The sequence below is a fragment of the Tachyglossus aculeatus genome, chromosome 5, assembly GCF_015852505.1.
Source record: "Tachyglossus aculeatus isolate mTacAcu1 chromosome 5, mTacAcu1.pri, whole genome shotgun sequence".
NCBI classification, from domain to species: Eukaryota; Metazoa; Chordata; class Mammalia; order Monotremata; family Tachyglossidae; genus Tachyglossus; species Tachyglossus aculeatus.
In genome coordinates, this window is record NC_052070.1 from 69,788,473 (window position 1) to 69,803,498 (window position 15,026).

Sequence of the window (15,026 nt, forward strand, 5' to 3'; positions counted from 1 at the left end):
CCTAGAATCAATCAATCAATCAATCGTATTTATTCAGCGCTTACTGTGTGCAGAGCACTGTACTAAGCGCTTGGGAAGTACAAGTTGGCAACATATAGAGACAGTCCCTACCCAACAGTGGGCTCAACAGTCTAGAAGGGGGAGACAGAGAACAAAACCAAACATACTAACAAAATAAAATAGAATAGATATGTACAAGTAAAATAAATAGAGTAATAAATATGTACAAACATATATACAAGAAACTCTCTAATCGACGCAGTTCTATCCTGGTTTTCCTCCGGCCTCTCCTCAGTTTCTACAACTCTCTTCCCCATCACTATGGGTGTCCTTCCAGGCTCCATTCTGAGTCCGATCATGGACCTGGGTTCTAATCCTGGTTCCTCAACTTGTCTGCTCTGTGTCCTTGAGCAAGTCACTTCACTTTTGTGCCTCCGTTCCCTCATCTGTAAAATGGGGATTAAGACTGTGAGCCCCAGGTGGCACAGGAACTGATTGTCCTGATTGTCTTGGGTCAGGTGCTTAATACAGGGCTTTGCACACAGTGAGCCCTCAATAAATAAGATTGAATGAATGAATCTACCCCAGCACTTAGAACAGTGCCTGGAACATAGTAAGTGCTTAACGAATACCACAATTATTATTATTATTATTATTTGCATTTCCTCAGGGTGCTCTTCTGCTATTGTCTCTATGTGGATGGCTCCAAATCTTTTTCCCCCAGGCCTGTCATCTAACCTCCTCTGCCATCTCACATTTTCTCTTGCCTCCTTGACATCACCACACAACATCTGAAGCTCAATACTGTTTGTCTAAAACCAAGATCCACCTTTTTCCTCACAAATTCATTCCTCTACCTAACTTACTCCATCACTGGTGAAATGAAAGAATCTGTAATTTGTGTTATTTTCCAGCAGCCCAGGAGAGGTTTGAAACTATTGGCTACAATAAGGTTTTTGGATTTATTTTGGATTGCTGTCCATATTCCCACTTCCAATAACAATTGAATTTCAGCCAAGAAAAGAAAAATTTGTTTTTTTCTCTTTGATGTTGCCATTGATCTTGGTTATGTATGAATACTTTGATTTGATAAGCAAACCCTTGTCCATTAAGTGCTGTTAGGAAGCCAAGCCCTGTCTGGGCATTTTACTTGACTGATTTAGGCTATTTCCTGATTCAGTTTCTCTGTCATCTTCCTTGTTTTTGTGATTTATTTACTTTCTCCTCCCCTTTGGTCATTTCAAGTTCCCCTTGCTGGTCGATGCCATATTAGTGTAGAAATTTTGCTACAGTGAGAGCGTAGAGCACTTATGATGATTATGACTGAATTTGCCTCCAGCTGGTGACGTTTTCACGGGTGAAAATTTAGCTGTAGGGTTGCAGACCAGATACACACCCATGATTTCCATGGCCAAAACCTCAGAGGCTTCAAGGGTTCTTTACTTTCTTGTCTAAAGCAGGTCAATTCTGACATGAGTCTGTGGGTACAACCTAAGGGGAGCCCAGAATAATGGCATAAGGGGCCGTATCTGCTCTGCTTATATTTATCCTTGTGCTTAGCACAGCCCTTGGCTCCATGGTGAGGGATTAGTACGTAGCATAAGTAGGGCCTTGGGCCAGTTGGAGCAGCAGGGGAGATACTTTAAGCCTGTCCTGGCCTCAGAGAACTCTATTACAAACTAGCAAGGGAAAGGATGTGAATACATGACCATCCCTCAATACACGTTCTCCGGCGTGGTCTAGGACAACTCCCAGAGTTCAGGAGTTTGGAGAAGGCCCAAAATCCCCAGTGGGGAACAGAGATTCATTCACTCATTCATTGTCGTATTTGTTGAACACTTACTGTGTGGAGAGCACTGTACTAAGCGCTTGGAAAGTGCAGTTTGGCAACAGAGACACACCGTACGCAACAATGGGCTCAGAGTCTAGAAGGGGGGGGGCAGACAACAAAACAAGTAGACGAGCATCAATAGCAATAAATATAATCATGGATATATACACATCATTAATAAAATAAATAGAATAATAAATATGTACATATATACACAAGTGCTGTGGGGCAGGAAGGGGGTTAGAGCAGAAGGAGGGAGTTGGGGCGATGGGAAAGGAGAATGAGCAGAGGAAAAGGGGGGCTCAGTCTGGGAAGGCTTCCTGGAGGAGGTGAGCTTTCAGGAGGGCTCTGAAGCGGGGAAGTGTGCTAGTTTGGCGGATGTGAGGAGGGAGGGCATTCCAGGCCAGAAGGACGTGGGCAGGGGTCAGTGGCGAGGCAGGAGAGAAGGAGGCACAGTGAGGAGAGGAGCAGAGGGTGTGGTACTCCATGAGGAGCAGTGTGGCCTAGTGGATAGAGGATGGGTCTTCGAGTCAGAAGGTCATGAATGCTAATGCCAATTCTGCCATTTGTCTGCTGTGACACCTTGGGCAAGTCACTTCACTTCTCTGTGCCTCAGTTTCCTCCTCTGTAAAATAGGGATTAAGACTGTGAGCCCTATGTGGGACAGGGACTGTGCCCAACCCTAGTATCTTGTATCTACCCCAGTGCTTAGAACACTGCCTGGCACATAGTGCTTAACAAATACCATAATTATTATTAGGTTTTGTTAAATGCTTACTATATACTAAACACAGAGAGCCCACCAACCTTTCCTTTGTCCTTCCTGCTATACAGTTCCAGCTGGAAATAGGCACTTTTTTTTTTTAATGGTATTTGTTAAGCCCTTACTGAGTGCTCAACACTGCAGTAAGAGCTGGGATAGATACAAGCTAATCAGGTTGGACACAGTCTGTGTTCCACATGGGGCTCTCAGTCTTAATCCCCATTTTTTATACATGAGGGAACTGAGGCACAAAGAAGTGAAGTGAGTCTCCCAAGGTCGCACAGCAGACAAGCAGTGGAAGAGTAGAACCTGGATCCTTCTAATTCCCAGGCCCGTGCTCTTTCCACTAGGCCCCACTGCTTCTCACACAGTTTAAATTTTCCTCTTGCTGTTCTGCTCTCTACGGTAAAAACAGCAGCCAGTGCTCATTAAGAACTGTAGTCCACATTGGCAAACTGGTAACAACATTTTTCTTCAACTTAATAGACCAGTTTTACTTCCTCTTTAATTAAAAAAGGTGTTAATCAGTTGCTCTTGAGCTATTCTATATGTTTCCCAAGACACTGTTACCATCACCCCTTTGGACTCCAGTTTCTCCCAGTACTGCACAACGTTTTTCAAGATACCTGAATTCTTTGTGGTTACATATGTGATCTAAGACTGTAAACATACAGAGTTCTTGGAATATTCAGTAGAAGAGGACAAAAGAAAGTATGTTGTCTTCTTACTGGTATCATTTTCTGGAATGTTAGTAAAAATGTCTTTTGCTTTTGGCAAGTAAAGTAATGGGACCTTTAATCAAGCCACACTTGTAATAAAGGTGAACTGTTCGGATGGAAGGAAAACAGCAAGACTAATGGGAGAGGAAGGGAAGTGAGAAGGGAAACTGGGGGGAAGCTCGGGTGATTGAAGGAATTGGAAAAGAACCCTGTAAATTAAACCTCTTTCTCTGTAGCTCCCACGGCCCCTAGGACAGAGCTTCACAGAGTTTGAGGCAAGCCACTTAATTGGTGGCATGCTGGCTACCAGCGGACTAATAAAATTTCACTTCATTATTGCTCACTGTTGCTTTATAACAATACTCTCCCAAGGAATAGCTTTTTCATCGGTCGTCAACATTTGTAAGCACTTTTCATCTATGTAAACAAATTAAGCCACAATATCATAATTACCATCGTTATCAAAGTGCTTGCATATAGCTCAGAGTATCCTCGTGAGGTTTGACTTGGAAATTTCTAGAAACTTCAGACACACGAATTACTGGATGAATTCTGAGAAGTCCCTGACCCCTTAACTCCTGGGAGACTTCAAGGTGAATGACAAGAAGCAGTGATATGCCTAGTGAATAATAGAGCAGTGGCCCGGAGTCAGAAGGACCTGGGTTCTAATTCTGGCTCCACCTGACTCTCTGACTTCCTCTGACACCCAGGCCTGTGCTCTATCCACTATACCATGACACTTCTACTGAGCTCAAGGTGGGCTCACAGTCCTCTAGATCGTAAGCTCGTGGGCAGGGAATGTCGGTTATATTGTTGTACTCTCCCAGACACTTAGTACAATGCTCTGCACGCGGTTAGCACTCAAGAAATATGATTGACTGACATGTACTGAGTTCAACACGATTAACTTGTGTCTACACCAGTGCTTAATACAGTGCCTGGTAGTAAGTGCTTTAAAAATACCTTTTTTTTTTTTTTTCATAAAAAAGGTGCTGCAAGGCTTGGGTTGACACTACAGCAGTTTCAGGAAATGTAAAGGGCCCCAAGGAGACCATCCTGAAGTAGGGTGGTTCAGGGATCCTCATCTCCATCTAAATCCACCCTTGGAGAAGTCCCTGCAGAATCCTGCTCCCTCTCGACGCTGGATGGGAAACTTAGTCCAAAATATCCACCCTCCAACTCACCTACCTCTGCTCCCAGGCAGCTGTTCCAAAGTTCAGGGCTCCCTGTGACACCCCCTCTTGCCCCCCAACCTCAGTGCCATGTGAGCAATAGAGGACATCTCCTTACAAAGTGTGTGTATTTCCCTTAGAAGGGTGTGGACTGTAAGCTCACTGTGGGCAGGGAACATCTTTACCAACCCTATGTTGTACTCTCCCAAGCGCTTAGTACAGTGCTCTGCACGCGGCACTTAATAAATACAATAACTTGAAAAGGTAAAAATGTGTTAACATGCCATTGTGGAGGCTCCCAGAGGGAAGAAAGCATTGTGAGGCAGGACTGTGTCTCCCCCACCAATGTTTCAAATAATCGAAGCTAGTTGAAGGTAATTCTTCTTCCTTAAAAAAGAGCTGATATTATTAAATAATATCTGGTAATGAGGTTCAGGCATCTTTCATGGTTTGTTATTGGGACAGTATATTATTTTTCATTTTGACAACAGGGTCAGCAGACATCAAGTGGTGCATTTATGGTATAATTTTTAGAGGGAAGAACCAACTTATTTTCCTTTTGCTTTTACCATCCTGGGGAAAGCATATAGACTACTTCTAGCCTCATAAATGGAAATCATTTTGGAAGTATTTGCTATCAACCTTTTTTCCTTCCCTAGTCCATGTCTCTAGAATTTTTGCATATTTATCCAGTTCATAAATATCATTCGGTGATGCCTTTGTTCTTATAGGTAGGGAAATTAGACTGTTCTTAACGTAGTGACATGAGTATTTTCAGCTGACATTGTGAATTTTTTTCTTGGCTTCCAGAATTCTGTTGCTTAGGCATTTTGGTGTTGAGTTACAACACTTGTGTAACTTTGGCTTCCTATGCAGGCCTTTTGTTTTTACAGCAATTAGAGCAAATTTTTGTAAGGTTTTATATGAGATAATGATGTTAGTGTTGTACTTGAAGTTGCTAATTGGTCATTAATGTTCCCGACTCTGGAGCATATGTACCCCAAAAGATTATTTAAAATTATTTGCGGCATACTTTTTTTTTCCCTTTAGAGAAGAGCACAAAGCAGTTGTGAGATTTGATTACTTCTCATATCTTTGAGGGAAAGGATGAAAAACTTTTGACATGTAGCTTTTATTTAGTCAGTCACAGAGCAAGTTACCTAGCCTAAGTCTTTAGTCACTAATTCACTTCTTAATCCTGATCCCACTTGTTTGGCTTTGTGCCTTAGTGCTAAAGGTAAAGGCAGTCATTTGTCCTGCATACTCACCAGTTCTGCCTCTCCCTGAAAGGCAGTGAGCCCAGTAGAAATCCTGGCTTCGTTTCTGGTGTCAGAATCTAGCAGCTGAAGCGGTTGGGCAAGCTTCCCTGCACTTGGCCCCCTGGAGTTCTCACTGCTGTTTCCCAAATCCAGGACCCCAGGGAGAGGCCGTCTGCCATCATGAGAAATTCGGAGAACCTGTAATGAGAGAGAGTTAAAGGATTTTCCCAAGATTGTTAGTCTGCAGTCAGTGGTCACATGAATTATTTAGCTGCTTGTCTGAAAGACCAATACCTCTAAAGGATAGTACTCTCTGAAATTTAGATGACTTTAATTCACTTCTGAGCTACTTGAGGTAACACTGAAGATATTCCGGTAGGTAGTTGAGAACTTAAGGTATCTGGACATATATATTCCAGAAGATTCAGTTATTTGGGCTCTCTTGTGAGACTCTCTTTTACAGTAAGGACTCAGTAAGTACCACTGATTGATTGATCTAGACCAAATCAATAGACAATAATAATAATAGAACTGCCAGATATCAAATTCACCCACAATTGATTTCATGATAAAGGTTTTAATTTAGCATGGCTTATCCTTAACCACCTAAAAAAAAAAATTTAGAGTATTCCCATCAGGTGAAAAAGACTCTCTTTTACAGTAAGGACTCAGTAAGTACCACTGATTGATCTAGATTTTTCACCTGATGGGAATACTCTAAACTTTTTTTAGGTGGTTAAGGATAAGCCATGCTAAATTAAAACCTTTATCATGAAATCAATTGTGGGTGAATTTGATATCTGGCAGTTCTATTATTATTATCGCTATTGTTGTCATCATCATTAATGATAATAATGATAGTTTTTTGCTAAGCACTTACTGTATACCAAGCAGTGTACCAGCCCCTGATCAGACCCAGACCCTGTCCCACCTGGAGTTCACAGTGTAGATAGGAGGGAGAACGGGTGGTAAATTTCTGTTGTATAGCGGAGGAAACTGAGGTCCAGTGAATTTGGATGACTTACCCAGGATGACACAACAGGCAAGTGGAAGAAACACTTAACAAGTACCATGAAAAACAGGCAACGGAAAGGTCAGGAGAATTAGGATTTAGGCTAGAATGAGGTCATTGGTGACTTTAGAGAGGGTGGTCTTGGTGGAGGGACAGAGGCAAAAGACTGACTATTGTGGATCAAGAGAGTTGAGGGAGAGTAATTTGTACTTCCCAAGCGCTTAGTACAGTGCTCTGCACATAGTAAGCGCTCAATAAATACGATTGATGATGAGAGGAAGTTATGGCGGTTGGTGCAAAATACCTGTTCCAGGAGTTTGGGGTGGGGTTGTGAGCTGGGGTGCGGGGGAGAGAGAGGTTAATGGGGAAGACGTGGGGTATGTTTGAGGGCAGAAGAGAATGAGCCAAGAGAGAGTGAGAGGTGGAAGATAACAGTGAGGGAGGGGAGCAGTGTAGGAACGGAGAGGAGAGGGTCAGTAGAGCAGGTAGAGGGGGTGGATTTGGAGACTAGGTGGGAGACTTCCCCTTGAGAAACAGCAGGGAATCAGGAGAAAGGCAAGGGGGATAATGGAATGGTGAGGAGGTGATGGAGAAACTTGGAAGCGTTCTCTCCGAAACTGGAGCACACTGTGAATACTATCTGGGTATGGGCAGGAGCACAGGGTGCAAAAGAAACTTCCTTCTTTGGAATCAGCATTTTTGAAATATTTTATTTTCCCAGTACATTAAAGAAATAGTTGATCTTTTATGGAGCTGGTAACCCTCATCTTCCCCCTCCCCCCTGCCAATAATAATCCTGAATATTGGAAGGAAAGCCTGTCATGACGTTTTTATATTTAGTGGTAAATACCGACTTGTCTTTGCAACGTAGCTTTCAATGTTTAGTCAGTTATTCACATGGATGAATTTCTGCTGAATAGAATTCTGAGACAAGGCAGAGAGGGTGCTGTATAGTGTCACCCCTCTCAGGCAACTTCTGAATCACAGTTTATTGAATAAGGTGCCATTCAGAGAGAAAAAACTTTGAGATACAAATGTCATGACTAGTATAGTGATGTTTGTTTCTCTTTTTTAATAGTGTGCCGATCCAACAAAAGTCCTTGGGTCTGTTTGACTTGTTCAAGTGTCCACTGTGGAAGGTAAGTACTGAACTTTCATGAAAGTAATTCATCTTACTGTTGCTTCACTGACCTCTGTGGTTTTCTTTGTTTGCTTCTCATTTAGTTCCGTTCATAGTAATGTATTTTGAACTCCGTAGTGAAGCTGTGCTTGATTTAAAACTTTTACCACTAACGTTAAGGTAATATTATATTTTCTTGCATAATTTTTATAACACCAACACAGGGGCAAGGCTGCTCGGGGAATTACGTCTAGCAAATAGGGGGAGTAGTAGAAAAAAAGTCGGGGGGAAAAAGGGGAAGAAGGAAGAGAAAAATTCACACCTCCTCCAAGAAGCCTTCCCCGACTAGACCCTCATTACTCCTATTCATCCTTCCGTCTGTGTTGCCTGTGTAATTAAATTTGTACCCCTTACACACTTGATATTTACCCCAACCCCAGCCCCATAGCAGTTATGTGCAGTACCTTGTACTCTTCCATTTCCCAATCAGGAATTTATTTTAATGCCTGTCTCCCCCTCTAGACAGTGAGCTTCTTGTGGGCAGGAAAGGGGTCTGCCAACTCTGTTGTTTCAAAAGCCTAGTACAGTGCCCAGCACCCAGTAAACACTTAATAAATGCTATTGATTGATTGAGACAGGGCACTTCTCTTGCACTCTCCCAAGTGCTGCGTACACTAGGCATTCAGTGAATTACATCCACCTGTTCCTCCCCACCCCCCCTTTTCGTGATATACTTGAGAAGTTAGAAATAAAGCTTCCATTATAAATCTCTCCCCTCCTAGGCGAATTCTTAAGTTTAGTGAATGAAGTGTGGTTCAAAAAAGGGAAAAGTTTGAGAAATAAATGTCGTAACTAGTTCAGTGATGTCTGCTTCTCTTTTTAATAGTGTGCTGGTCTGGTAAAATTCCTTGGAAATGTTTAACCCAATATTTAGGGTCAATATGTAGGTGGAAAGATAAGGAGAAGAAAGTTAGAAATCTTGATGCCTCACATCAAGAAACATCAAGCACATTCTGTCTAATTCCTAGGGTAGCATCTCCCTGGAACAAACAGTTGCTCTCTCCCCCTCCACTTTTAAGGCATTTAAATGCTTATTATGTATCAGGCACAGTACTAAGCACTTGAGTAGGTACAAGGTAATCAGGTTGGACATGGTCCATGACTCACATGAGGCTCATAGTCTTAATCACCATTTTACGGATGAGGTAGCTGAGGCACAAATAAATGAAATGACTTGCCCAAGGTCACCCAGCAGACAAGTGGAGGAGCTGGGATTACAACCCAGGTGCTTCTGACTTCAATCAATCAATCAATCGTATTTATTGAGCACTTACTGTGTGCAGAGCACTGTACTAAGCGCTTAGCACTGTGCTAAGACCCGTGCTCTATTTACTAGGCATGCTGCTTCCTTAAGCAAGATGGCCCAACGGTTGTGATTCAACACAAGCCAGCAGTTGAGGCTTTTGTGAGGCTTAGAAATGCTTGTCTTTTTCAGATCCAGACAATAAGGAACCCTCAAATTTTGGTAGCATTAATATTGTGTCCCCAGAACCATCTTTAGATTCTTGCCAGAGGACACAGGGTAACCCCCATATTTGTAGCATAGCAAGATCCTGCATTTTAGTTAATTTGAACGGCCTTTTTTAGGTTTTTTGTTTTTTTTTTAAATCATCAGTCCTGGAATTGAACATCTTTTTGATGGGGTGCAAAAATATTTTCATATATTCTTTAACAATGGTTTTGGTGGTCTTGAAATTCCTAGGATTTGGGCAGGCTGCAAATTCTTTATTCAGATAATAATTAAAATAAAAAAGAATAGTAGAAGGGTTTAAAAATCTATACTTGAAGAGACAGATACCGTAGGTTTGGGGAGGTGAGAATTACAGTGCAATAAGATTTATATAGTTCATGTTGTCCCAGTGCTCTGCAGTCTAAAATTTTAAGAGATAGAGAAATATCAGTGGATAGCCAGGCTTGTTTGACTCCATTTGGATCCAAAGAAGAGGAGATTAGAGAAATACCAGTGAATAGCTGGACTTAAGTTTGACTCCATTTGGATCCAAAGATGAGATTAAAGTTCTTTAAGCAATGGCAGAGAATTAGGTAAAAAAGAAAACTGAAAGCCTCTGAACTATGAAGATGGGCTCCTAGGAATAGGTACTTTCCAAGTGCTTAGTATAGTGCTGTGCACACAGTAAGTGCTCAATAAATACGATTGAGTGAATGAATACTTCAAACTAGATAGAATTGTAATAAAACTGGGTACCAAAGACTAAGGTTAATAAATACCCAAATCTAGGCTATGATCGTCCAAACCGACCACCATTTTCTGCCGTCTTGATCAGATTGTTGATTGCCTTTCCTCACAAAGTTTGTGGTTTTTTTTTTTTTCTAAAAGCTACATATATTTTTGGGCCAACTTACTGTCAGTCTGCTGAACAACAGGGTTAAAATAGATTCCTGAAACGGGAGTCAATGTTTAGTGACAGCCAGTGGCATAAATGCACGGGTTAAAGGGAGGGAAGTGAGGTGGGGCAGGCGTAACAAGTACTCCTGAATATCTGAAGAAAGGGACCCCGAAATTGTCCAATTCTGTCATTGCCTTCTACTCCCCAATCAATTCCCCTCCAGCGCTACTAGTAACTGTGCTGCTTCGTGCAGTTCAGCCTTCCCGCCGGCTGACTCGGAAGATTTTGATGTGGTTGTAACCTTCTGGGTTCCTGTCCCTGCATCCTGGCTGCTCTTTCCTTACTTTGAGTTACATGGCCCATGTCCCGCATAACTGAACACCTACATGTCTCTGAAACTATCAGGAATGGTGGCAATTCTAGAACGTTTTGGGTTTTTTTTAAAGCTACTTCCTGGGAATCTTACCTTAGCACCAAAGTTGGGTGGGGAACGGAACCGGACACCTTAAAACAGATGTCATTTTACAACCCCAAATGAAATAATTGATAAATTAGGGAGAGTTAACTGCAGGGAGAGTTACACATTGAGAGGATCGTTTTGTGTAGGTGGTGCATATTTGGTAAAGGTGCAGCTTAGGCCTTGCTAATTTTTTTGGTTCCATAATTTTAATTCAGTACGTGGCACATCCAAATTAAAGGGCACTTCCAAAATACAGTGCCTGTTAGAAGGCTGAGTGCAAAGTTAAAATTCAGGCTTGCACCAGCTGCAAGAGCCTATAGGTTTCTCTCTTTCTCTCTGTCTGTCTCTCCTCCCCACTTTCCTTTTCTTTTTCCCCCATTTTTGTCTCTGCAATGGCTCTGGGGAAAGGGTAGGCTGGGTCTGATCTGTCATCACAGCCACCTCCAGAGAAGGGCAGGGGGAGGAGCAGGGAGACACAAAACCAGTGTTCTCACTCACAGTGTGAAAGTGTGAGGCTCAGATCTTGGAAACTACTGTTATACATATGTGTCATGATAATGACAAAGTGTGACTTCAGGAAAACCCCTTCGAATGAAGCAAATGGTTAACTGCAGTGCATCTGCTCTCTTGGCTATCTAAAAACTGTGGTAAACATGATTTGCGTCTTAGTTATGAGGGTGGCAATTTCAGGAAAATCGGTGTAGTCAATTTTGTTAACCATCGGTGATTACTTCAAAATTTGTGTTTCTAAGGGAAGTGCTGTGAATATGAATTCTGTTCCTTCTGCCCGATGTAAATAGTTCTATCTTTCTATAATAGTGAATAATTGTGCTAAGTACTGTACTAAGACCTGGGGTAGACACAGGGATATCAAGTTGGATACCGTCCATGTCCCACATGGGACTCTCAGCCTTAAATGAAAGGAGAACATGTATGTGTGTTCTTTTTAAAATATACGTTATGGTGTTTAAGTGCCTACTGTGTGTCAGGCACTGTACTAAGAGCTGGGCTAGATACAAGATAATCAGGTTGGAAATAATCCATGTCCCACATGGGGCTCACAGTATTAACTCCCATTTTACAGATGAGGGAACTGAGTCACAAAAGTGAAGCGACTTGCCCAAAGTCACACAGCAGACAAGTGGAGGAGCTGGGATTAGAACCAAGGTCCTTCTGACTCCTAGGCCCAAGATTTAGCCATTAGACCCCACTCCTCCCCTAATTCATTCATTGTCGTATTTATTGAACGCTTAGTGTGTGCAGAGCACTGTACTAAGCGTTTGGAAAGTACAATTCAATCAACGGTCCCTAATGAAAAATTTGCTCATTTCGGCTCACTTCTCCCTCTCTTGGGTGGACAGCTGTCAAAGGTTTGTTAAAACGAGGGTGTTAATGTCATTAGTAGTCAAAGAATGAAAGCTAGCATGTCAAATTTGATCCACAATTTGAGGGTGATATTTGTCAGGTTTAAACGTTTTCCTAGTCAAGTCCAAATTAAAAGGTTGATGTTCAGCCAGTTATTTCATTTTTCCTCATGGTGGTTGAAATGGTTTGATCTAATTTGTGATTCCCTCTTTCATCTTTTGGCACTGTGCTTACATAAAAATCGTTTGTTTTTTTTAAGATACGTAAACGGTCATGCAAAGAAACATTACGAGGATGCACAGGTTTCTTTAAACAACCATAAGAAGACAGAAAAGCAAGAGAAAGTTCAGCACACTGTGTGTATGGATTGCAGTAGTTATAGTACTTACTGGTAAGTCAGTATTCAAAGCTTTTCTATTCAAGCATTTACTGTATTTCAGCGCTTAGAACAGTGCTTTGTACATAGTAAGCGCTTAATAAATGCCATTATTATTATTATTATTATTATTATTATTATTTTAGGTATGTGTGTTCAGCTGATATTCGGTTTGATAAAATGGTACATCCATCCTAACAGTTTGTCAGTTGTAAGATTTGGCTATTTCATATAACGAACAATTGTTTAGCCTTCAGTTTTGTGACTGGGCTGTTTATGACAAGTTACATGTAATAGCATTCAGCATTTAATAGTAAGTTATTTAAATTTGATGGTCTTTTCACATGGATACTAAGTGTAACCTGTTTGGCAGATGCACTGGTTGATTCACCCTAGTTTTAAAACAAATATAAATACAATTTTCCAAGTTTTAACGATCAAAAGTCATCAGCGCCTAGAAACAGTGCTTGGGACATTGTAAACGCTTAACAAATACCATAATTATTATTCAAAATGGCAGTTTTTGAAGGTATTAGCTGTGGGTTGGAAGTCTATTATCCAAATGTTAGTTGCCAATTTCCACCTTCTTTGGAACAGTATTTTTGGATCCATTATCTTTAGGCAAAAATTTCTTCATGTAAGAAGTACTGTCTTTCAATCAATTAGAGCACAGGTACAGTAGAGCTAGTAGACATGATCCCTGGCCTTAAGGAGTTCACATTCGTGGGGTGAGGGGTGAAATAAATGGCATCTGTTAACATTTGAACACTCATTTTGAAATAAGCAATTTTGACTCAGAGCACCTCCTGGTTAATCATGCAAAGTAGCCCAGAGCTAAAATCAAGAGGCTGAAAGAAATTGGTCCAGGCATAAAGGAAATCAGGGGGTGGCAAAGAATTGCAAATGAAGGAAGTTGAACCCATGCACAACATCTAGGAATGATTTTTGAAGTTCCTAGTATGCACTGCCTCTGGAGCCATCAGTGCTCTGACGCTGTAAGGGTCAAATGGGCTGGAGTAATGTTGTGGTTGGTTTTAGTATGTCTCTGTAAGAATGCTCCAATTTCCTAGAATTGTGCTCCCGAGCGGTTAGATGACTGGATTTTTGCTGTGTACTGTGGCAGTTAAGATGATTTCTTCAGCGCGCATCAGTCACCACCATTTAAAGTCTTTCTATTTGCAGACTAACCTGATAGAGGACATCTGTTTTCACTTCCCAGTTTGGAGATTAGTGCTGATTATTATTTGCTTAGGCGAGACAAAGAACAGCTTTACATTTTGTATGTGTGCGAGCTCAAAGGGATGATTTGCAAAGGAACTCTTCGTTGTGGTAGGATCTATCTTTCAGGAAATGATGACGGTTGACAATCTTGGAAATTGAATTGTCTTGAAGTAATAGCTTTAGGAGCATCATCATTTAGATATTGGGACTAGGGTCTCAAACACTGTTGTCTAAAACCAAACCTCTTATCTTCCCTCTGAACTTGCTCACTTCTAAATGTTGCTGTCACCAAAAACACTTAGTACAGTGCTTTGCACAGAGTAAGTGCTCAATAAATACAATTGAATACTCTCTCTCTTTCTCTCTGGCAATCATCTTTAACTCTTCTATCTCTCCCCTCAATCAGCCAGGCTTTATGAATTTCATTCCCTTTCTGCAGTATGTTATGGTTCTGCATTTTTTTCCACTCCAAACCGTTCCTTATATTTTTTCTACTCAGCTCATGCCTTAGCCATAGCCAAGACTGTTTGCTGATCTGTGCCTCTGGTGTCTCCCCGCCCCATCCTATGTCCTGTTGCATATCTCATCTGGAGTCAAGGTACCCTGGTTAAAGTCCCAGCTCCACAGCTGACTTACTGGGTGACATGCAGCAAGCCACTTAACCTTTCTGGGCCTCAGTTTCCTCATCTGTAAAACGGGGATAAGCTAAATTGTGAGCCCCGTAGGATATAGGGACTGCCTCCAGTCTCGTAACTTTGTATCTGCCCCCTGGGTTTAGCATGCAGTTAACACTTCATAAATGACATCATTCCATAGTTCTCTCATCCCCTTAAACTTCATGAGACTCAGCCACTGTCCATGTTGAGAAGTAGCGTGGCTCAGTGGAAAGAGCCTGGGCTTGGGAGTCAGAGGTCATGGGTTCGAATCCCAGCTCCACCACTTAGCTGTGTGACCTTGGGCAAGCCACTTAATTTCTCTGGGCCTCAGTTCCCTCCCTGTAAAATGGGGATTAAGACTGCGAGCCCCACGTGGGACAGCCTGATTACCTTGTATCCCCCAAGCGCTTAGAACACTGCTTTGCACATAATCAATCAATCAATCAATTGTATTTATTGAGCGCTTACTATGTGCAGAGCACTGTACTAAGCGCTTGGGAAGTACAAATTGGCATCACATAGAGACAGTCCCTACCCAACAGTGGGCTCACAGTCTAAAAGGGGGAGACAGAGAACAGAACCAAACATACCAACAAAATAAAATAAGTAGGATAGAAATGTACAAGTAAAATAAATAAATAAATAGAGTAATAAATATGTACAA

The 15,026-nt window shown here is 41.7% G+C and overlaps 1 protein-coding gene across 1 annotated transcript in view; it reads left to right on the forward strand.

Moving 5' to 3' along the window:
- USP3 (ubiquitin specific peptidase 3) overlaps window positions 1-15,026 on the forward strand; it is a 103,883-nt gene that overhangs the window by 29,653 nt on the left and 59,204 nt on the right. The window contains exons 2-3 of the mRNA XM_038747007.1: window positions 7,835-7,895; window positions 12,369-12,500. Coding sequence (XP_038602935.1) covers window positions 7,835-7,895; window positions 12,369-12,500 — 193 coding nt within the window. The remainder of the gene's footprint in view (window positions 1-7,834; window positions 7,896-12,368; window positions 12,501-15,026) is intronic.